Source organism: Odocoileus virginianus, chromosome 4 (genome assembly GCF_023699985.2).
Source record: "Odocoileus virginianus isolate 20LAN1187 ecotype Illinois chromosome 4, Ovbor_1.2, whole genome shotgun sequence".
NCBI classification, from domain to species: domain Eukaryota; kingdom Metazoa; phylum Chordata; class Mammalia; order Artiodactyla; family Cervidae; genus Odocoileus; species Odocoileus virginianus.
In genome coordinates, this window is record NC_069677.1 from 68,927,523 (window position 1) to 68,951,567 (window position 24,045).

The 24,045-nt window shown below is 46.8% G+C and overlaps 1 protein-coding gene across 7 annotated transcripts in view; it reads right to left on the reverse strand.

Annotated features, from left to right (window-relative positions):
* Positions 1 to 24,045, reverse strand: part of MRAS (muscle RAS oncogene homolog) — a 67,596-nt gene that overhangs the window by 3,433 nt on the left and 40,118 nt on the right. For all 7 annotated transcript variants that reach the window (XM_020913404.2, XM_070466685.1, XM_070466686.1 and 4 more), the window contains 3 exons: positions 8,536 to 8,689; positions 6,860 to 6,959; positions 1,524 to 1,603 (listed from right to left, as the gene is read on the reverse strand). In XM_020913404.2, the coding sequence (XP_020769063.1) occupies positions 1,524 to 1,603; positions 6,860 to 6,959; positions 8,536 to 8,689 (334 nt within the window). The remainder of the gene's footprint in view (positions 1 to 1,523; positions 1,604 to 6,859; positions 6,960 to 8,535; positions 8,690 to 24,045) is intronic.

A 24,045-nucleotide genomic window follows, 5' to 3' on the forward strand; every position in this document is an offset into this window, starting at 1 on the left:
GGGTCAGCTCTGGTTCTGGATGGGGAGCAGTTAGGGGATGGGGGGGGTGGGGGAAGGGGGACAGGGAGGGAACATCCTGGTCCTGGACACTGGAGGATGAAGGCCTGGCCTGGAAAGCATCTCTAAGGCAGGGAAAGTGGGAAGGGAGAGAGGGCAGAGCAAAACCTGACATCCTACTGGATGAACCTGCCATTCCTGATAACATGCTATGGCTGCATTTGTTTCCATCACATATAACATCAGGCTATATGTCATACAGTTATATGTCATACAGTGTTGGCTTCTATGTCTGTGTTTCATATTTTATTTTATTTTTTTAAAGATTTTTTTTAATGTGGACCGTTTAAAAATTCTTTACTGAATTTGTTACAATATTGTTTCTGGCTTATGTTTGGGTTTTTTGGCCGAGAGACATGTGGGAATCTTAGCTTTCTGACCAGGAATCAAACCCTTGCTTCCTGCATTGGAAGGTGAAGTATTAACCACTGGACCACCAGGGAAGTCCTGTTCATTTTTCCTGTATCTAAAACCTGCCCTTGGAACTAGGAGGTCCATAACTAAGACATCACCCCCTCCTGGTGTGGTAGCATCTCTTAACACCAGGAAAACACCCATGAGAAAATAATTTCACGAGTGCAGGACTGCCAGCTAAAGCATAAAGTGGAAGGCTGCCAACCATAGTCCACGCTCGGGAATAATCAGAAAAGGAGGTTTTGGGGTGTGTATGCATGAGTGTGAGTGTGTGCACGCACTGGGGGTGGGGGGGCTGAGAGATGGCAGGTGAGGAAGCACATGGTTACAGCCTGCATGTGATTCCACAACTATATGACAGTCCTAGAGGTCCCCAGCATAAGACAACGGGCTAAATGCACGTCATCTGCAAACCACTGATTAGGTGTCTCTGTAGGTTGAGGATTTGGGGAACAGGAAAGATAGAGGATGATGAGCCAGCCAGAAGGCTGTCTCTGTCATCCAAGCATGAGATGATGAAGCTTTACACCTAGCTATGCAAAAGAATGTACAAGAGACCATGGCTGGGGTTTCTGACAATCCTCGCAGGCTGCCAGTGTGTGGGGACTGGTGAGGAGACACATGTGCAAAGCCTCTGTGACTGCAGCCTAAGAATCGGATGCTGGTCGTTTAGCTAAAATGTCAAGGGGTGCTCTGACATCAGGGAAGAGGGGAGAGCCTACTTTTTACTGAGTTGGCAGCTTTGGTATCGGGAGAGCCTGGGATTGGGGGGGATACAGGATGGAGGTGCAGCCCAAGGGGATTCTGAGCTGCAGGATGGAGGAGATCCAGGGAGGAGGCTGCGCTGGTGCTTGTGGCTCCATCTACAGGGAGTAGCGGAAGGCACAGGTGGGTGGGAGGACAGAGATCGATGGACAGAGGCATAAGAAACCCAGAAGAAGGCCCAGAAGAGCCCGGCCTGGGCCTGGACAAGGTGCCCCTGCGCTCTTCCAGCCTGCCCTGCGCCCATCTGGCTGCAGAGACCCGGCTTCCGGGTGGTGAGCCTCACGCACCTGATGACTCTAACCAGGTCATGGAAGGCTTTGTCGACGTTGAGAGGTGGGTCCTTGGCACTGGTTTCTATGTACGGAATCTGGAAGGCAAAGCGGAGTCGCTGAGATACACAAAGCCCTTTTCCCTAAAAAATGCAAAATTCTCAGAGTCCCCGAGGAACCCGACAGAGCCCCCTGGCACCTACAACCTCAAGCCTTGGGTGGCTTCTCACTCTTTGCTTACTTATTATTGCTTTTTTTAGAAGCTGTGTGGATTTTATTTTTTAATTAATTTTTATTGGCATATACTCACTTTACGATGTTAGTTTCTGCTGCCCAGCACAGTGAATCAGCTATATGTTTACATACAGCCCCTCTTTTTTGGATTTCCTCCCCACTTAGGTCATGACAGGGCATTGAGTAGAGCTCCCTGTGCTGTACAGTAGGTTCTCATTAGTCATCTATGGTTTCTCACTCTTTAAAGTTGGAAAGTTTTCCTGACGGCTTTTCTGACTCTCTCTTTGTTCTTGGTTCACAGAGATATTTCAGAGCCCCCTAAAAATAGAATGAAAAAGACCTTTTTATACACTTGAAACTAAAGACTGTTTCATTTATCAAACTGACGTATGTTCTGATTCTATTCACTTTGCTCCCCGAGGTCTCTTCCTGTGCCCTGGGGGATCCTGCCCCTTTTCCCGGGTCCTCCTGAGGGGATGTGGGTGGGAAAGCGGATGGCCCTGGGCAGGACTCTGCACCCTGGTGGTCTGTGCATCCCTTCTGGTCCCTGGCAGCCTGCCTGGCCCAGCTCTCTCTTGGTGTGCATCTGTGAGCCCAGAGCTCAGTATGTTTACAGAAGGCTCATGTCTGCATTCGGCTAGAGGGTGGCAGTAACTGGAAGACGTGGTTGAAGGGACCTCATAGGGCCATGTCTACCTCAAGCCATGGGCAAACAAAACCTCCATGAAGTCAGGACAGAGTCTCCTCCTTTCATAGGGACCCCATAAAAGCAGGAGGCACACCCCCACTTTCCTAACAAGTGGAGAGAGTGTGGGCTCTGGACAGCACACACTGGGCTCCCTAGATGAGATGCAGGCAAGCCAATTGTGATTAGACTGAAGAATTCTGGTATTTTTTGCAACTTTTTCCTGATTACAAAATTAAGACATTTCACTATTGGAAAAAAACACAGCGAACAAAATAAAAATGACCGAAAGGTTAAACCTGGGGATAGGGTAAGTCGTCATCTTAGAGGAGGAGCAGGTTGTAAGTGAGTGCCCAGAACACATCAAAAAGTACCTTCCCACCAACGATCATCGCAGATCAGATGTTCACACATTGCTGTGGCTTCGAGCAGGGGTCTTGCTTTACTGATCCAGACACAAAGAGCAGAGCACAAAGGCCAGGGCTCAGACCTTCAAAATTTCCAAACTTCCATTCAACAAATATTTGAGCCTCTGATAACCCTGAGAGGAAACTGCCTTCCTGAAGGTTATTAGGTTGTAGGCTCCTCACTGAGGTGACTGTGGGCTGTTTGGCCTCCCAGGTCTCAATGTCCCTGACCTCACTAATCCTCACGTTAACCTGCTGAGGCAAGCAAATCAGCTATCTCCATTTTGCAGCTGGGGAGACTGAGCTCAGAGTGGTGATGTATTTGCCCAAAGCCACACAGCAGCCAGTGGAGACTCAAAATCTGGACCGGGAATACCTTCCACTTCCTGCCTGGCCTGACGCGGACAGGTAGGGGTGCTGAGGTCCACTCCAGAGCCTCTTCTAAGCATGATAGGCACCCCAATAGGTTCCGGGAGCTGGAGCCCTATTCAACCTTTTGAGGGCAGAACAGTGTTCTTCCCTGTGGACATCCATGGGGCAAGGACCTACCCAGAGCCTCTTTGCATCCTGTTACCCTGCCAGCTCGCACGTCCCAGGTTCCTAGGGCCAGACCTCTGCTACCTGCCCACCCCTTCACAAGCACACCAGCTGTAATATCCCTGGTCCCCAGACACTGCCACCTTTTTTCTGGGGGGTTCGGCCTCTGCAGAAACACTGATGTGCTTTACTTGGGTCCTTAGAATTCTAAGATTTTGCAGTAACAAGACTTAAGCTAAGGGAAATCGTGCAACAAATGGTAATACTGTTTGACTCCACTGAAGGCCAGGAAATGCCTCCTTCTTGCATTGAGTAGGGGTGAGCTGCCTTGGTCAGCTCAAGAGGAACTTGCCTTATGAGCTCTAAAATTAGGACAGGAGCTAACAAGGTCATGTGGTCTAATGATAAATGAGGTTGCAGCATTTGCTGTAAAAGCAACATAAGCTGAGACACTGGAGACCTGGGTTCCAGTGGGGGTAGGTGGGGTACGCCTCACCAGCCCCCAGAGTCTCAGTCTCTTACCTGAAGAATGGGGCTGCTGCTACCCCTGCACTGCCCACTTCCCCCCATCCTTATCCACCCACCCAGAAGTGGTCTATGAAAGCCCTCAGCATCAGCTCACTGTGTGGAGCCTGAGTCTATGGGATGGGATAGCTCCTGGCCTCTCTCTGTTCAGGATGCTGGCTGGTAGAGAGGTGGGTGCTTTCTAAGGTCTGAATCTAATTCTAAACCCAGTGGTCAGTTCAGTGCTCACCTGGAGACTTCTGAGCACATCTGTATTGGTCAATCACTCCCTCTTCTTTGAGGCATGTCCTTTTCTTAGCTCTCAAGACCTCACTCTGGTCACATCACTGACCACTCTGTTGCTTTTCCTGCTTCCACTCATCTCCCCGCATGCATGGCACTGAAGTGTCCCCAGCCCCAATCCCAGGACTCTTGCCCTACCTACAGGGGTTTCATGACTTTTTTCCCCTTGGGTTTCAAGGCATTTTTTTCTTTTTCCATGTATATAAACATATAATTATATATGTACACATAAAATTGAGGTATAATTGACATATAACACTAATTTCAGGTGTACAACATAATGATTTGCTATTTGTTGTTGTTGTTCAGCTGCTAAGTCATGTCCAACTCTTTGCCACTCCCATGAACTGCAGCATACCAGGCCTCCCTGTCCTTCACTATCTCCTAGAGTTTGCTCAAACTCATGTCCATTGGGTCAGTGATGCCATTCAACCATCTCATCCTCTATCACCCCCTTCGACTTCTGCCTTCAATCTTTCCCAGCATCAGGGTCTTTTCAAATGAGTTGGCTCTTCACATCAGGTGGCCAGAGTATCAGAAGTTCAGCTTTGGCATCAGTCCTTCCAATGAATATTCAAGGTTGATTTCCTTTAGGATTGGTTGGTTTGATCTTGCTATCCAAGGGACTCTCAAGAGTCTCCAGCACCACAATTCAAAAGCTTCAATTCTTTGGCACTCAGCCTTCTTCATGCAATTCTTACATCCATACATGACTACTGGAAAAGCCATAGCTTTGACTATACAGAACTTTGTTGGCAAAGTGATCTCTGCTTTTTAATATACTGTCTAGGTTTGCCATAGCTTTCCTTCCAAGGAGTGTCTTTTAATTTCGTGGCTGCAGTCACTGTCCACAGTGATTTTGGAGCCCAAGAAAAGAAAATCTGTCACTGTTTCCACTGTTTCCCCATCTATTTGCCATGAAGTGATGGGACCAGATGACATGATCTTGTGTTTTGAATGTTGAGTTTTAAGCCAGCTTTTCACTCTCCTCTTTCACCCTCATCAAGAGGCTCTTTAGTTCCTCTTCACTTTCTGCCATTAGGGTTGTGTCATCTGCATATATGAAGTTATTGATATTTCACCTGGAAATCTAGAGTTCCATGTCTGGTTCTAACTGTTGCTCCTTGACCTGCATACAGGTTTGTCAGGAGCCAGGTAAGGTGGTCTGGATCTCCCATCTCTTTAAGAATTTTCCACAGATTGTTGTGATTCACACAGTTAAAGATTTTAGTGTAGTCAGGGAAATAGAAGTAGATGGTTTTTTGGAATTCCCTTGTTCAGCCAGGAGTCAGGCCATGTCACTCCTCATTCAGAACCGCAGTGGTCTCCCCCTCACTGAGTAAAAGCCCTTTAGGCCTTAACCCACTGCACCCCACTTGCTCTGACCTTGCCTCCTGTTACTCACCCCTTCCATTCCTTCTGCTCTGGCCTCCTTTCACCTCCCTGCTGTTCCTTGAACTCCCACAACAGGGTCTTTGGACTGCTGGATTATTCCTCTGCTGGAACTTTTTCCCCCAGATATCCAGAGGACCTACTCCCTCATCTCCAGTCAGTCCCGGCTGACATGCACCTTCTAGCAAGGCTCTCCCTGATCACCTATTTGCAAAAGTGTGCCCCCCCACTCCATGTTCCCTCCCTCTCTCCCTAATTTACCTTCCCCCAGAGCATGTTACCTTTGGGCACACTCTAATTTACTTTGTTTACTTATATTTTTTAAAGCTGGGTTTTTAAAAAATTATTTATTTATTTTGCTGCATTGGCTGGATCTTAGTTGCAGCATGTGGGATCTAGTTCCCTAACCAGGGATGGAACCCAGGCCCCCTGCATTGGGAGCTTGGAGTCTTAGCCATTGGACCATGAGGGAATTCCCTGCTTTGTTTATTGACTGTCTTCTGTCACTAGGAGTCAGCACCTGGAGCATGGAGTTTTGTTTCCCAGGACACAGGATGGTTGAATGAATATGTGAATAAACACAGAAGGCAGAGATAAGCAAAACTAACCCACAGTGAACCCTTTCCTCTACTCACAGAGCTAGGCCCACCGGGCAGAGGGAGGCGATAATCCTGTAGACTTCCTGGGAGTCTAGGTGGATGTCTACATAACTGACTAGTGAGGCCAGGGCATGGCTTGGCCAATGCAGGGGAGAGGTGGGAAGAAGCCCAGTGACCCCACCATCCAGTGGGTAAAGGGGCATCACAATGAATAGAAAAAACAAAAACAAAAAACTTAAAGATGTCTGCTGACATGCACTGTGGGTGGGCCAACCTGGGTTTGATCACTTCCAAGATGAAGACAGTAGTGCCTACCTCCCTGTGTGGTGGCCGGGAGTAGATGCTCCCTCACAATGCCTGGAACGAGCAGTGCTCAGTGAAGGTGACTGATCCGACGGTTCTGAGAACAGTCAGGTGCTGGCTCAGAGCCAGAAGCCAACTCTTTGCATGGCCCAGTGATGAACCTGCCGTGTCAGGGCCAGGGCCAGGGCCCTCCCCAGAGCAGGGCCTCTACTGACTGACAAGGACGTGCTTTCTCTCTAGGTTGGCATCTTCTTTCACAAAATATCCCACACTGCACATGCCCCATGTCTACGGAATCCAGCCCATGACCTAGGAGGTCTGCAGGAGTGAGGTGACACTGACATCCCCTGATGTCACACTCCCACACACACACACACACACACCACCTACATTGTGTTTGGTCGCCATTTCTTTTCCTTGCTCCCTGGTGATTTTCCTTAAATGCATCAGATCGACCTTGTTGGCCACGAGGATCATGGGGAATGACTCCCTGGAGAAAAAAGGAACAGCTCATGAGCTTTCCCTGGTGAAGGCGCCCCTGGTGAAGGCGGGGTGCCCTCGTGTCAGGCCTGACACAGCACACAGCACCTCCCTATGGCCTGAGGCTGACTTCAGAGTCTTTCCTGCCACATCTCCAGGGATGGAAGATGGGCCTGCGGGATGCTGGCTGCCTTGGTTTGAAGCCTCATACCTGTTGCAAGGTGGGTGGGAACTCTCCTGGGAACCCTGTGGCTTTACACTGTCTGGGCCAGTGGCTGGGTTCCCAGGCCCACTTCTTCTCATCTCCCAGTCACCGTGACACACGCCCATGCAGGCCATCATGCTGTGGCCATCAGCAATGACTCGTGAAGAGCACCAGGGCCAGGGGTGGGCACACGGCTGCCCCTCAACCATGGCAGCTACAAAATCAGGATGGCTCCCAGGAGAGTCAGGAAGGGATCTGGAGGCGTGTCTGCCTGAAAATTTCTGAAGGACACATGTGGCCACACTCCTGTCCCGAAGTCACTGAAATGCCCATCTCACAGCATCTTTGTCAGCAGTGAGTATTTTCATTAAGAAGTTGTAATTGAAAAATGGTACTTTATCCTGCTTTACTGCACTTCTTTGACTAGCAAGAAAGTTGAATATCTTCCCACATTTGTGTCATTTATGTTTTCTCTTTAGAGATTCCTATAGTCAAGGGTTTAACCCACATTTATCTCTTAGAACTTTATGTGTATGTATGTGTACATGTTTGTAAGCATGTATACCTTTATCTTGAAAAGTTACTAACACTTTGCCTTTAAGATAGGTGTTAACTGGAGTTTTCAAATTTACTGAGATTTGTTCAAAACTCCTGTTAGTTTGTCCTTTTGTTTTTATACTAACCTCTTCAAGAGCTGATTAACTGAAAAGACCAGTTGGACTTACAACAATTTCAAATTATTTAACTACTCCACGTTATGCTAAGGAAAACATGAGCCTTTAACTGTTGCTATTGTTTAGTTGCCAAGTCGTGTCTGACTCTTTTGCAACCCCATGGACTGCAGCCTGCTAGGCTCCCCTGTCCATGAGATTTCCTAGGCAAGACTACTGGAGTGGGTTGCCACTTCCTCCTCCAGGGGATCTTCCTGATCCAGGGATTGAACCTGCATCTCCTGCATTGGCAGGTGGATTCTCTACTATTGAGCCACCTGTTAAGCCCAAGCCTTTAATTAGGGGCTTATAAATCTCACAGTTAAATGTGATTTAACCAATTACAATGTACATTGGAGAGAAAATTCACTTTTTCTTTGGCTGTAATAAAATTTGGTTAAATTTGAGCTGAAAAACAGATGTTATTTATGATTCCTTGAGTCATCAGTGGCGACAGTTTAGGCAAGATGGGAGGGAGCCAACCCCTCGAGGCTGTGGATGCATGTCGACCCCTCTGCCATGTGGAAAGGACTAGGGTGGGAGCTGGTGGGAGTTGGAGGAACCAAGGGCTGAATTCAGTTCTGCTCCTTGAATCTCGGCTTTCAACTAAAGATCTGAGATAGACAGACAGAGCCCACTCTGAGGCAGGCGTGGGGTGTCCCGACCCTCACCTGTCCTTGACGCGCAGGATGAGCTGGTGGAAGCGGTCCACGTGCTCGAAGCTGGCCTTGTCCGTGACCGAGAAGACGATGAGGAAGCCGTCCCCTGTGCGCATGTACTGCTCCCGCATGGCGCTGAACTCCTCCTGCCCGGCCGTGTCCAGAACTGCGGTAGGAGTAGGCCACTCAGGGGCTGGCACCACCCATCTGGGAGCCCCTGGGGCCTGCGGACCCCCAGGCTACAGCTGCGCCCCGCCCAGGGCGGCTTCACGGAGCGTCTCCACGAGGCCCCGGGCTGTGCTCTTAGGATCCAGTGGGGCCTCAGGCGCCTCAGTGTGAGGCTCTGACTGACTCACTTGTGGACCCACTGATTCTACCCCATGGTGCTCCCTGGGCCTTAATTCTTTGTTTGAAGAAAAAGCCTCATGAAGTCAGTGATCACCTCTGTGGCAGAACTCCTCCAGAGTCCCCAGACCTGGGCCTGGAGCCCTCAGCAGCCCTTACAAGCTGAGTCTTGGGGAGGTCACCTGACTCTCTGAGTCCTTGTTTCTTCACTTGTAAAATGGACACAGTGCCTCTACTTGGCAGCCCTTTGGAACCAGAGGCCCTGGACAAGCCTGTGGGAAGCCCGAAGAGGCCTTCCCAGGTCAGAAAGGGCCCCCGGCCCTGTGTGCACAAACGCCAGGCAGGACCAAGGGACGGCGCAGCCCCCTGAGAGCCAGGGCCTTTGCCACCAAGGATGAGGCTGCTGCAGGCCTCCTGGGATCTGGGAACTGAGGCGGCTGGGGAGACCATCTCCCCAAAGGCTCTTCCCCTCACCTTCCCCATCTGCCACCCCATAAGCCTATTCTCCAGAGACAAAGGTTCTCCCTGATTGTTTCAGAGGTCACAGCCACAGCTGGGGGGAGTCTCTCTAGATCTGCAAGCACGACAGGCTTCAGGCCCATGGGGGTTGTGAAATTTAAACCCTTCAGCTTCTGCTGCCTGCCACCCCTCCCCAGTCCCCCAGCTCTCCACCTCTGACCACACACCTCCCCTCTCCTGGAGGCCGTGGAGCAGGTGGTTACAGATTCTGAAGCCCGATTCTGGGCTGAGTCTGGCTCCTCATTCCCAGAGTGTGACCCTGTGCAAATTCACTTCTCTGTGCCTCCTATTCCTAAAATGGGGCTCATCAGGGTTGTCCTGAGTTAATATACTAAGGCCATGAGAGCAGTGCTGACACAAAGAAGTCCCTTAGGAGTGTCTGCTATGAGTATCTATCCTCTGCTGGGGCTCCTTTCCCCAGCCATTCCTCCTCCTTGCTCCGCTTGCTTTGGTGAGCTGATACTGATTCACAGAATATTGCTGCCTCAGCCCTGACTCTCCACCCCCATAAAGGCCCACTTAAAAGGCCCCTAGCTGGACTGTCAGTTCCCAGAGGCAGGGACCTGGTTTGTGCGTCACCCGTCTACTCGGAGCCTGGCATAAACAGTACTCAACAGCAGCTGAGTGAATAAATGAATGTGAAGTCTATACACTTTCATTTGTTCATTTATTCAAGAAATATTTGAGCATCTACTGTGTGTCAGGCAGTGTTCTAGGCACTGTGCATAAAGGGGAATGGGGCAAAATCCTTGCTCTCATGTGACTTACAATCTAACAGGAAGACAGATAAATAAATGAGTGGATACTGTAATTTCTAGTAAAGATGGGTACATACTAGGAACAGTAGCACCAGTTGGAGGTGACTGGTGGAAGTTGGTGTCATTTTGGACAGGGAAAGATGGCATCTCTCCTTCTCCTTTAGGAGAAGCTTTTGAGCAGTGACTAAATGATGGGGCGGGGGGGGAGCCATGTGGCCAATGGCAAGAGCATTCCGGGCTGAGGGAGCATGGTGGGTGGAGGTGTGCAAAGGCAGGCCGGCTGAACTGGGGAAGTGGAGGGACTGGTGAGTGGAAGATGGGGGGAGGTGGGGCAGGTCAAGGGTGGGTGGCACTGCTGCATCCAGATAAGGCTGACTTCATTCACGGCAGAGACTGGGCAAAAGAGAGAGATGATCTATAGGATATTTGAAAAGTTTACCCTGGTTGTTGGGGAAATCCAGACCAAGAATAGAAGCAGGGGCACTAGGTAGGAGGTTATGCAATAATCCAGCAAGACAAGATGGAGAGCTGGACTGAAGGTGGGGTGAGGTGGATGCTGTGAGTGGCCCGATTCGGGCCACTGTCTAAGACAGAGCCAACGGGAGCAGGGTGTTCTAGAGGGAAACATGGGGACGTGGGGGTGAGAGAGAAGAGCATTGAGGATGGTGGCTGTTTGGGGCCTGAGCCAAATGAATGGTGGTATCATATCCTAAATGGGGGAAGATGGTGAATAACAGGGTTGGGGGGGAGCTCAGTTTCTGACACACTTCAGAACCTCTCAGACATGTATGTGGGACTTCAAACAGGCATTTGGAGACTTAAGTCAGAAAAGCAGAAGAGCGGCAAGAGATACAGACACAGGAGTTGCCAGTGTGCGGATGGCCAGGAAAGTCATAGCACAAGCTAGTCAGGACCCCCAGGAATCCACATCTCAGGCAGACACTGTGAGATCATGCCTGAGAAAGTGACCTTGTCCCCATAGCCTGTCACCCTGCACACCCCCCTGAGTCACTCCGCAAGGCAGAGGGCCAAGGCTTGGTGGTCACACAGACACAAGCTGTACCCCACACATAAGAGTCCGGGTCTCCTCATGTATGAAAGCAGGGCAGGGCTCCTGGGTCTTCAAGTCCTTTAAGTTCTGACATCCTAGAATTCTTTGGTTTGAATATTAATAATAAATGAAGGGGTTAAGAAAATAAGATTTACAGCTGAGGACCAGTGGGGAGACTGAGGAAGTTTCCCCAATTTCCTTGGGAAGAGGGATGAAGACTGACCTTCACCCAGAGAGAGTGAATCCCACTCAGAACTGTAGTCAACAAAACAGATGCAAATGGCATGGATTTGACTAAAGTGGGGATGGCAAGGCCTGAACTGAACAGCAGAAGACATTCAGGTAATATTGTAATTCATGTATGCACAGATTTTGAGGGTATATATTACCTGAAACAAAAATAGAGATCTAAGATATCTATAAATACCATCATTGGGAATTAAAAAAAAAAAAATTCAACAGGGAGTTGAAAATCAAAATGGACCCCTCTAGAAAGGAAAAACAGTCATTCCAGACATCAACCGCCTTATAAATTACATTATCCATGCTTTCTAAAAGAATTCCTGGAGGACATACTCCAGCAAAGTGAAAAATAGATCCATAAAAAAGAAAGATGAGTGGTATTATAAATGATGCCAACAGTGGTATGCAAAGGAAACAGCAAAACCTGAGTTAAGTTTCAACACATATTATAATAAATATTATAAAACAATTTGACAACAATGAAGGACAATCTAGAACTAAAATCTATGATGATACATATGTGAATGTAGGGGCTGGGAAAAATGTTATCACTAATAAATACTAAAGTTCTTGCCTCATTTGGGAAGAGTCTAAAGATACTGATTACAACCAGATGCTGATATAAAAATGTTAAGTATACACACATATATGTACAATATATAGAATAATCACCCAAGATAAAACTCAAAACTTCCTAATCATTAGAGGAGAGAAAACAGGACAAAGTAAATGGGACCAGTTCAATGAAAGGCAAAAATAAACTATACACGGAGTTCCCTGGTGGCTCAGTAGTTAGAATTCTGGATTTTCACTGCCATGGGTTCAATCCCTCATTGGGGAACTGAGAGCCTGTAAGCCACACAGTATGGTAAACAAACAAACAAACTGTACACAAATAAGAAAGTTTAAAACATAGACGTGAAATAAGATGGCAGAAATAAATCTATGAGGAACGACAGTAAATGGGTTAAATCCACTTATTAAAAGCAGATACTCAGTACAAAATCCACTTGTCTGCTACTATAAAAGATATGTATAAAACAAAATGACACAGAAGAAATAAACAATGAAAGAAAAAAAAGGATATGCCTGTAATATGCACCCACAAAACAGAATAAGACTAAGGCATCAAATAGAACAAACCAGAGTATTTAGGGAAAAAGTACAGCATCAAATAGTATCAAAGTCATGAGTCATAAATATATAAGAATATTGCCTAAATTATATGTATATGTATAAAAAACTGATTTTTCTAAAACAGTAGGAATTGACAGATCCCACAATCACTGTGGGAGAATTGAACAGCCTTTCCTTAGAGACAGAACAAGTTACTCCCCAAATAATGATTTATCATTAAATAACACAATTCAAAAATGTAAACTGAGAGACTGAAAGAACAAACTTTACATCCAAACCATAAATAAATATTTTCAAACACATGTGAAACAGTCATAAAAATTGGCTATATATTAGGTCATAAATTAAAATGTCAACAAATTCCAGAAAGCAGAAGTCATATGGAACATGTTTTGCACTACAAGATCAGAACTGAACAGCAACATGATTCTAAAAGAAACTATCCACTTGAAAAATCTAAAAAGCTATAGTGCTCTATGGTGTGGCGGTGGTTTAGTCACTCAGTGGTGTTCGACTCTTGCAACCCCATGGACTGTAGCCCTCCAGACTCCCCTGTCCATGGGATTTTCCAGGCAAGAATACTGCAGTGGGTTACCATTTCCTTCTCCAAGGGATCTTCACAACCCAAGGATGGAAACTGAGTCTCCTCCATTGCAGGCAGATTCTTTACCGACTAAGCCACCAAGCAAGCCCATAGTGCTCTGTAACTCTCCAGTAAAAGAGAAAAGTGAAGCAGAGATAACAGACGATTTAGAATTGTATGATAATAAACAATAATAAACCCCTCTGCTTTGAGACCCAAGTGGTACTCAAAGGAAAATTATGGCTTTAAATGTACTTTAAAAAACAAGAAAGATTGAAAAGTAACTAAGCATTTAAACCAAAAGGCTAAAAAGAAAAAATAAAACCAAAGAAAGAAGAAATTGTCAATAAAAGTAGAAATTAAGAAAATGGGAAGAAGGGAAAAGTAGCTGATATCTAAAAATCAAAAGCTGATTCTTTGAAAACTAATTTAAAAAGAACCTTTTAGGAATTCTTATCAGAGGAAAAATAAGATATTTGGAATGAGAAAAGGGCCCTGTCTATGGATATAGATAAATATTTAATTACAAGAGAAAACTATCTACAGTTTTATAGCAATACATTTTCAACTCTTTATTTAACTTAAGAAAATATGAATGAACAAAACTGGCTCAAGAAAATATGTAAAACCCAAATAAGTCAATACTTATCAGCGAAATTGAAGAGACAGAACTATTCTGTGAGGAGCACAAAACTAGTTTTATAATCAATGTGGCTCAGTGGTAAAGAAGCTGTCTGCCAATGCAAGAGATGTGGGTTTGGTTCCTGGTTCAGGAACATCCCTTGGAGAAGGAAATGGCAACCCACTCCAGTATTCCTGCCTGGAAAATCCCACAGACAGATGAGTCTGACTGGCAACAGGCCATGTAATCACAAAGACTAACAACTAAAGTCACACCAACTAAACAACAACAAGAACAATACAGAACTTTCTAGCCATTGTAACAACCTAGCATAATCCTAATAACAACCTGAACAGAAATAGCACGTGGGCATGTAGTGACTGCCAGGCCTGGACCACCTTTGGGGGACAGAAGTAGCCTGCATTGTGACCCTATGAGGTACACCCATCCATTTGCCAATTACTTTCTCAGCACTTATTTGGTGCTAACCCACTGTGCTGCTTGGTACTTTGGGTGGTTAAAGAATAAGATGCATCTCCTTCTCAGGGTACTTAAGAGGCCAGTTGGGCTGATACTTAAATAATAATATAGGACAGAACAACAGACTGGTTCCAAATTGGGAAAGGAGTACGTCAAGGCTGCATATTGTCACCCTGCTTATTTAACTTATATACAGAGTACATCATGCGAAATGCCAGACTGGATAAAGTACAAGCTGGAATCAAGATTGCCGGGAGAAATATCAATAATCTCAGATACGTAGATGACACCACCCTTATGGCAGAAAGTGAAGAGGAACTAAAGAACCTCTTGATAAAAGTGAAAGAGGAGAGTGAAAAAATTGGTTGAAAACTCAACATTCAAAAAACTAAGATCATGGCATCCAGTTCCATCACTTCATGGCAAATTGATGGGGAAACAATGGAAACAGTGAGAGACTTTATTTTCTTGGGTTCCAAAATCACTGCAGATGGTGACTGCAGTCATGAAATTAAAGACACTTGCTCCTTGGGAGAAAAGCTATGACCAGCCTAGACAGCATATTAAAAAGCAGAGACATTACTTTGCCGACAAAGGTCTGTCAAGTTAAAGCTATGGTTTTTCCAGTGGTCATGTACAGATGTGAGAGTTGGATCATAAAGAAAGCAGTATGGCAAAACCACTATAATATTGTAAAGTATTTAGCCTCCAATTAAAATAAATCAATTAAAAAAATAAATTAAAATACAAAAAAAAAGAAAGCTGAGCACTGAAAAATTGATGCTTTTGAGCTGTGGTGTTGGAGAAGACTCTTGAGAATAACTTGGAGTGCAAGGAGATCCAAACAGTCCATCCTAAAGGAACTCAGTCCTGAATATTCATTGGAAAGACTGATGCTGAAGCTGAAGCTCCAGTACTTTGGCCACCTGATGCAAAGAACTGAGTCTTTAGAAAACACCCTGATGCTGGGAAAGATTGAAGGCGGGAGGAGAAAAGGACAGCAAAAGATGAGATGGTTGGATGACACCACCAACTGGATGGACATGAGTTTGAGCAAGCTCCCAGAGTTGGTGATGGACAGGGAAGCCTGGCGTGCTGCTGTCCATGGAGTCACAAAGAGTCGGACATGACTGAACTGAACTGAACAGGACAGTAAATGATACACGTTATTGGAGACCTAGAGGCGGGGTGGGTCGCTTCAACTTAGAGGGATAATGGAAGGTTTTAGTGAAGAGAGGGCATTTATTGGAAGAATAGAAACTGATATAAAAAGACAGGGCCTGGGGAAAGCCCTTCTAGGCAGGGGAACAGCAGAAGCAAGGGCCCAGGGGCTGGAAAGGAGAGAGCAGTAATGAGCTTGGTGACTGCGGAAAAGGCTTGTGCTGGAAGAGGTGGGAGAAAGAGGATATAGGGAGGTCAGAAGCTGGGACCTCGGATTCTAAACTAAGATGTCAGAACTTGGTGGTACTGGGGAGCTATTGAAGGTTCTGAGAGGGAAGAGATGTAGTCAGAGGACAGTGAGTGAAGGAAGCACTGGTGAAGAGGAGAAGGAGGGGCCTGGGCAGAGGCAACGAGCGTGGAAGAGAGAGAGGGTGTGTGCTTCAAATAGAGGAAAAGGAACAAGCGGGGTGCCCCAAGGACATGGAACACAGGGATGGGAGCCAATGGGAGACCGAAGACTAACCTTGAGCCCTAGGAGGGGAGGGCAGGTACACCCAGGGAGGACATGGGGGCTGAGCTGAGCCTTGTCTGGTTTGGGGTCCACCCCTCGCCCACCTCTCCCCTCCACACATCCTGCAAATGCCTGGTCACAGGCCCCTTGTCAGCAGCCCTGCCTCCAAGAAGAAAATGGGCAGCTGCGCTTCAAAAAAAAAATCATGATTTTGCCTGTATCCCTCATGCCTGATGTCATGAAGGTGGGAGGACTCCTGAGACAGAAAGTATTAGTCACTGTGAGAGGGGTCCTGCCAATGTGTGCATGTGAGAGACAGACAAAGGCAGAGACAGACAGAGGCAGCCAGTCTGGAGGAGGGAAGAGAGAAAGAGAGATTCTGGCATCAGAGCGGGTCAGGGCTGTGCACTCCATCTGCCCTGCTCCAGGCTTCCCACCCGGGGGTGGATGACCCTGCAGTGTTGCTGAGGAAGATTTGAGTGGACACCCTGGAGCTGTTCTTGGATCTGGTGGATTCTAGAAGCCAAGCCCATGTGCTGGCAGGGATGGGGCCCCAGGCAGGCGGACAGCCAGCATGCAGGCAGCACCAGCCCGGGTCCCTGCTAAGCCCTCCCCTCCTAACCCCTACTCGGTCTCTCCTTATCCCTCGCCCTTCTCCTCCAGGGCCCCTAAAGGAGACAAACCCTTGGAGAGGGGTCTAGGGGCTCTGACATTGGCCCACAGCCAGGGTACAGTCCAAGCTCTTTGGCTAGTAGTCCTGCCCAGTGTGTTCCGACTGATGTCAAGCACTGCGCTGAGACTTTATACACACATCTGTCCCTGAAGTCCTCTTCATGGCCCTGGAAAGGAGGTATTACTGTCCCCCTAGTACAGATGAGAAATTTGAGGCCCAGGAAGTTAAAGGATCTGCTCAAGGCCACATGCTAGGGAGAAGGTCACCCTGACTCCCCAAGACCCAACTGCCTCAGCTCGTCCAAGCTGTCTGCTTCAACCAGAGGGTGTGGATCTGACCAGCTATGCCTCAGATCCAGGCCCTTGCCCAGCCATGACCTCTACCAGAATGCCTACACAGGGCTCCCCCAGCTGCCCCCGCGCTGGGCTGCAGCCCCTCTCCTTTCCTGAGGGCCCTGGCCTCTGATCTCCATCTTTGAACCCTTTCTGTTGCATGTGGCTCTGGTTCCTCCAAGCCTATGCTCAGTTCCGACTAGGGTGCAGCCCCAGAGGGTGGGAGTCTAGCTTTCATTTCTCTGGGTCCCCCAAAAGCTTTGGCACCCAATGAAGGCTCAAAAAATATTTGCAGAATGACTGGACAAATCACACGCACGCTACAGGAAATGCAGTTATTGTGTTCAAACAGCCCACGCCAGCTGCAAGGGAAACCACTAAAAACGGACTTTTAAAGCCCTATAACTCACTCTTCAGAGTGAAGTAAGTGTTCTGGAATATGAAACAACACAGATGATAATTTCTAGAGATACCATGCCTCCAAGGACCGACGTCTCTCATCCAAAGGTTCACCTTGGGAGGCGGGAGGGACTGTGTCCAATTTCACAGGGCAGTCAGGCAGGGAAGCCTGGGCTCTGCCTTGGAAAAGACTCCCATTAAAAAATGCCAGTTCACTGAGGATCAATAGTGATGAGGGTTCTCCTATGGGGTAGGCTAGGTGCCTGGCAGAGGGGCTTGATGCATCAACCAGCCACCATGCCCAGGAAAAGGGCTGCTGTTTCCTTCTCCGAAGCACTGGCCCAGCATGTTGAGCCAGGCAGCTCTAAGCGGGAGGGAGCTAAAATCCTGTGGCAGGCGCGGGCTGGCTCTTTGGCAATGGGGGAAGATTCCTTCTGGCAGTGGCTCCAGCCTTGACTGGCTGACGTCAGGGGAGACGTGCTGGCCACCGGCCCCAGGGAACAGTTGTCCTCATGACGACACTACTGCAGTTGGAGGTGTGGGGGTTGGGGGGAGGTCTTGGGAGACGTTTTCATGAGGCCCATGAGACCCCTGACTTGATGGGCATGTTGCATGTGAGGGGTCCATGACTTTGTGGGATTCTAAGAGGAGCCTGGACCTCCCCCCAGTCCCGCCTCAATGTCACTCTCAGGGAGGGAAGAGAAGAGAGGGCAGAGAGCAGCAGGGGACTCACCAGTGTAACCAGGGACCCAGGAGCATCCCAGAAACAGATGGGGCCCAGGAGGGAGGGAAACAGGGAGGCGAAGCACTGTCCTGGGATCCCATTTCCACCTTACAACCACAGGGATGTGGGGGGTTTACAGGGGAAGGAACTGAAGCAGTGCAGGGTTGGGACTTGCCCAGGTTCCTGCTGTAATGAGCAGCAGAGGCAAGATCTGCACACAAGTGTGTCTGGGCCTGGTCTGGTTCTGCTCCTGGCTCTATCTGTCTCCATGGCCTGTGAAGAGGGGCAGGCCCAAAAGGAGGGGTGAGGACAGAACACCTGAGGTTTGAGGGGATGGAAGACAAAGGCCTGAGGGCTATGCCTCCTCCCCTACTCCCACCTGGTTACCCCAAACCCTCTACCTGTTCCACACTTGCCCCTGGGCAGTCCCGCTGAGCCAGGAGGAGAGAGCTCGGGTACACTGGCCTGGTTCCCTCACAGCAGTTCCCAGGGCATCCTTAGAGCACCCAATAAATCTAAACACAGCCCTACCAGTCCATCCATTCTCCAGCCACCGTTTCCCACTATGTCCTCACTCCTCAAGCTTCCACTGCAGCTGAAGGTCTAGAACAGATCAGCAGGTACTAAACTCCACAAGCTTCCAAACCAACCCACCTCAGGGACAGCACAAGACTCACCTACTGTGGGTGAGGAAGGTAAAGCAGTGCAGCCACTTCAGAAAACATTTTGGCAGCTTCTCACAATGTTATATGCAGAGTGCATCATGTGAAATGCTGGGCTGGATGAAGCACAAGCTGGAATCAAGATTCCGGGGAGAAATATCAATACCCTCAGATATGCGATGACACCATCCTTATGGCAGAAAGTAAAGAGGAACTAAAGAGCCTCTTGATGAAAGTGAAAAAGAGAGTGAAAAAGTTGGCTGAAAACTCAACATTCAAAAAACAAAGATCATGGGATCCGGTCCCATCACTTCATGGCGAATAGTTGGGGAAACAATGGAAACAGTGAGAGACTTTATTTTCTTGGGCTCCAAAATCACTCTGGTGACTGCAGTCATTAAATTAAAAGACACTTACTCATTGGAAAGAAAGCTATGATCAACCTAGACAGCATATTAACAAGCAGAGACATTACTTTGCTGACAAAGGTCTGTATAATCAAAGCTATGGTTTTTCCAGTAGCCATGTACAGATGTGAAAGTTGGACCATAAAGAAGGCTGAGTGCCAAAGAATTGATGCTTTTGAGCTGTGGTGTTGGAGAAGACTCTTGAGAGTCCCTTGGACAGCAAGGAGATCAAACCAGTAAATCCTAAAGGAAATCAACCCTGAATATTCATTGGGAAGACTAATGCTGAAGCTGAAGCTCTAGTACTTTGGCGACCTGATACAAAGAGCCCACTCATTAGAAAAGATCTTGATGTTGGGAAAGATTGACGGCAGGAGGAGAAGGGTACGGCAGAGGACAAGATGGTTGGATGGCACCACTGACCCAATGGACCTGAGATTAAGGAAGCTCTGGGAGATGAGGAAGGACAGGGAAGTCTGGCCTGCTGCAGTCCATGGGGTTGCAAAGAGTCAGACACGACTGAGCAGCTGAACAACAACACAGTGTTAAACACAGAGTTACCACTCGACTCAGCAATTCCACTCCTACAGGTGCATCCAAGAGAGCTGAAATCACGGGTCCACACAAAAACTTGCACATGACTGTCCACAGAAGCATTCTCCATCACAGCCCCAAAGTGGAAACAAGCCAAGTGTCCATCGACTGATGAAGGATAAACAAAACGTCATCCCTCCATATGCAGCTGGCCCTTGAACAGCACAGGTGTGAACTGGGCAGGTCCATTTATATGGAGATTTTTTCCCCAATAAATATACAAAAATATATGTATAGAACATTGTGTGAAAGACTGGTATTAAAGTGGATAGCCTATCCTTACATTAGGCATAAGGTGCGTGATATTTAAAATCAACAATGTGTTGGGCTTCCCTGGTGGTTCAGTGGTTAAGAATCTACCTTGCAATGGAAGGGACACTGGTTCGATCCCTGGTCTGGGAAGATCCTATATACCATGGAACACACACACACACTATTGAGTCTGTGCTCCAGAGCTCAAGAGCCGCAACTGCTGAGCCCAATAGGCTACAGTCACTGAAGCCTGAAAGCCATGGAGCCTGTGCTCCACAGCAAAGAGAAGCTTGCATATCGCCATGCAGAGTAGCCCCTGCTTGCCACAACTAGAGAAAGCCTGCACGCAGCAATGAAGACCCACTACAGTCAAGAAAACCAAATAAATAAATCTTAAAAGAAATAAAGACACTCATTACCAGAGAAATGCAAATCAAAACCACAACAAAGTACCATTTCATGATGGTCAGAATGGTTTGCCATCAAAAATAAATGCTGGAGAGGGTGTGGAGAAAAGGGAACCCTTTTACACTGTTGGGCTTCCCTGATAGCTCAGTTGGTAAAGAATCTGCCCGCAATGCAGGAGACCCTGGTTTGATTCCTGGGTCGGGAAGATCCCCTGGAGAAGGGATAGGCTACCCACTCCAGTATCTTTGGGCTTCCCTTGTGGCTCAGCGGGTAAAGAATCCATCTGCAGTGCGTGAGACCTGGGCTTGATCCATGTGTTGGGAAGATCCCCTGGAGAAGGGAAAGGCTACCCACTCCAGTATTCTAGCCTGGAGAATTCCATGGACTACAATCCATGGCATCGCAAAGAGTTGTACACGACTGAGCAACTTTCACTTACACTGTTGGTAGGAATGCAAACTAGTACACCCACTATGGAGAACAATGTGGAGATTCTTTAAAAACTGGAAGTAGAACTGCCATATGACCCAACAATCCTACTGCTGGGCATACACACCAAGGAAACCAGAACTGAAAGACACGTGTACCCCAATGTTCATTGCAGCACTGTTTATAATAGCTAGGACATGGAAGCAACCTAGATGTCCATTGACAGATGAATGGATAAGGAAGTTGTGGTAAATATACACAATGGAATATTACTCAGCTATAAAAAAGAATGGATTTGAGTCAGTTCTAATGAGGGGATGAAACTGGAGCCTATCATACAGAGTGAAGTAAGTCAGAAAGAGAAACACCAATACAGTATATTAATGCATATACATGGAGTTTAGAAAGATGGTAATGATGATCCTACATGCAAGACAGCAAAAGAGACATGGATGTAAAAAACAGACTTTGGACTCTGTGGGAGAAGGTGAGGGTGGGATGATTTGAGAGAATAGTATTGAAACATGTATATTACCATACGAAAAACAGATGACCAGTGCAAGTTCGATGCATGAATCAGGGCACTCAAAGCTGATGCTCTGGGCAACCCAGAGGGATGGGATGGGGAGGGAGGTGGGAGGGGGCTTCAGGATTGGGGGATACATGTATACCCATGGCTGATTCATCTTGATGCATGGCAGAAACCACCACAATACTGTAAAGTAATTATCCTCCAATTAAAATTAATTAATTAATTTTAAAATGTGTTAGTTTTCTTACTTTATAACTTTGCTTTCAAAGAATTATAGTACCACACAATGTTTGGCCCCCACCCCTCTTTTCTTCTCTCTCTTTCATAATTAAACTGTGTATCAGTCTATCATCACAGGTTAGTGATTTTTTTAAAAAATGCAACAGTGTTTCCAATACAGTATTATGGATGTGACTATAATACTACATGTCATAAAAACTGTATAACCCTTCATTAGTGTAAAAACTAGGCTACTGGGAAACAATTGTATCAGTTATACCAGGCTACCAAAAACACTTATATCGCTGCTTTTCTGTTATCAATGCATGAATCATTATGTATGTAAGTGCTAAGTCACTTCAGTCGTGTCTGATTCTGTGTGACCATATGGACTGTAGCCTGCCAGGCTCCTCTGTCTGTGGATTCTCCAGGCAAGAATACTGAAGTGGGTTGCTGTGTGCTCCTCATGAATAATTATACCTGTACAATGTGTTTTTCATATCATCCTTTCATTTTTGATGTTTAGTGTTAGTAATACATATAATATTGGCAGTGTTTTATATCCGGTAAGACAAAATTGATGTAGGTACTGACAGATATAAACAGATGACATAAACTTATGGTATCAATATATACAGTATGGCACTGTAAAGTATTTTCTCTTCCTTATGATTTGCTTAATAACATTTTCTTTAGTTCACTTTATTGTAAAAATTGTAAAAATACAGTCTATAATATATATAACATATAAAATACATGTTAACAACTATTTAAGTTACCAGTAAGGCTTTGGTCAACAGTAGGCTATTTAGTAGTTAAGTCTTCAGGGAGCCAAAAGTCATACCCAGATTTTCAACTGCATGAGAGGTTGGCACCCCTAACCCCTGTGTTGTTCAAGGACCAACCATATTAGAATATTATTCACACAGAATAAGGAATGAAATTCTGAGAGCATGCTTGAAGTGCTAAGGGACAGAAGCCAGACACATATTATATGATCCTATTTATGTGAAATGTCCATAAACATAGAAAGGAGACGAGAGGTTTGGGAACTGGGAGGTAGGGAGGATGGCTAATGGGGGTGAGGTTTTTGGAGGGTGATGAAAATGTGGATGAGATAGTGATCCCAGTGATGGGTGATTTTTTTAATCCACCAGAAATGTTGAGTGCACACCTTTGTGTATATACTATCAGCCACTGAACTGTGCACTTTAAAAGGGGAGGTGGGGTGTATTTCACATGAGAATTACATCTCAACTTAAAAAAAAATTGTACAGGGGGGTGGGCGGAAACCCATTTCCCTTCTCTGCAGCACATTCTCCACCTGCCTCTCTCTACGGTGGATGACTCAGCCCACTCCTGCCCAAGACCATCCCCTCCCCTCCAGCTACATGCTGGATCCTGTCTCCTGTCCCCTATGCAAGGACATGGCCATTATTTTGACCTCTCCCCCTCCTGCATCATCCATTGCTCTGTTGGTTCTTTTCCATCAGTATGTAAACATGGCATAGTTTCTTTTATCTTAATAAAACAAAAATAAAACCAAAAAATTAAAAGTAAAAAACAACCCTCCCCTTGACCTCATACCTTCCAATGATCGTTCATTTCTCTAGTCCTTTTACAGCCACACTCCTTGACTAGTCTGTCCTCACTGCCTGCCCTTCCTCTCCTCCACTGTCTCTTGAACCCGCTGTGATCAGGCCACTCTATCAAAGCTGATCCTGTCAAGTCACTATGATCTCCAGGTCACTAAATCCAGCAGACACTTTGTGGTCTTCATCCCACTGGGTCACCTGCCAGCACCTGACACACTTGATGGTTCCCTCCTTTTTGAAGAGCCTCTGCACTTGGCCTTGGTGAGTCACTCTGTCTTGCTTCTTCTCTGATTCCAGTCACTCTCTGAACATTGGTGGGTGCCCGCACTCAGTCCTGGGACCCCGTCTCTAACCATGTTCACTTTTTCTCAGAGGTCTCCTGTCTCTGGCTTTACATGGCAATTCCCAAGTTTCCATCTCCAGCCCACACCTCCCCTTACTCCAAACTTAGACCTCTGCCACTGACTTGACTTTTATTTGTATGTGTGAAAGGCATCTCAGATTTAACACACCCAAAACTAGACTCTTGATTTTTCCATCAAACTTACTCTTCCCAGTCTTTCTAATCTCCTTTAAATTTTATTTTATTCAAGTATAGTTGATTTATCAGTCTTCCTAATCTTGACAAACATCACTCTATTCTACCAACTGTCCAGTCTGAAAGCTCTTCTCATTCTCCCCCAACCCATCCCACATACTCTATCAACAAATCCTGTTATTTCCTCCATAAAATACATCCAGATTCTAACTCCTTCTCACCACCTCCTTTACCGATATCCTAGTCTACCATCAAGAGCTTCTTAACTGGTCTCCCTAGTTCGGTCCTGGTTCCCCTCTGGTCTATTCTCCACCCCGTGGCCAGAGTGAACCTTTTAAACATCAGTCA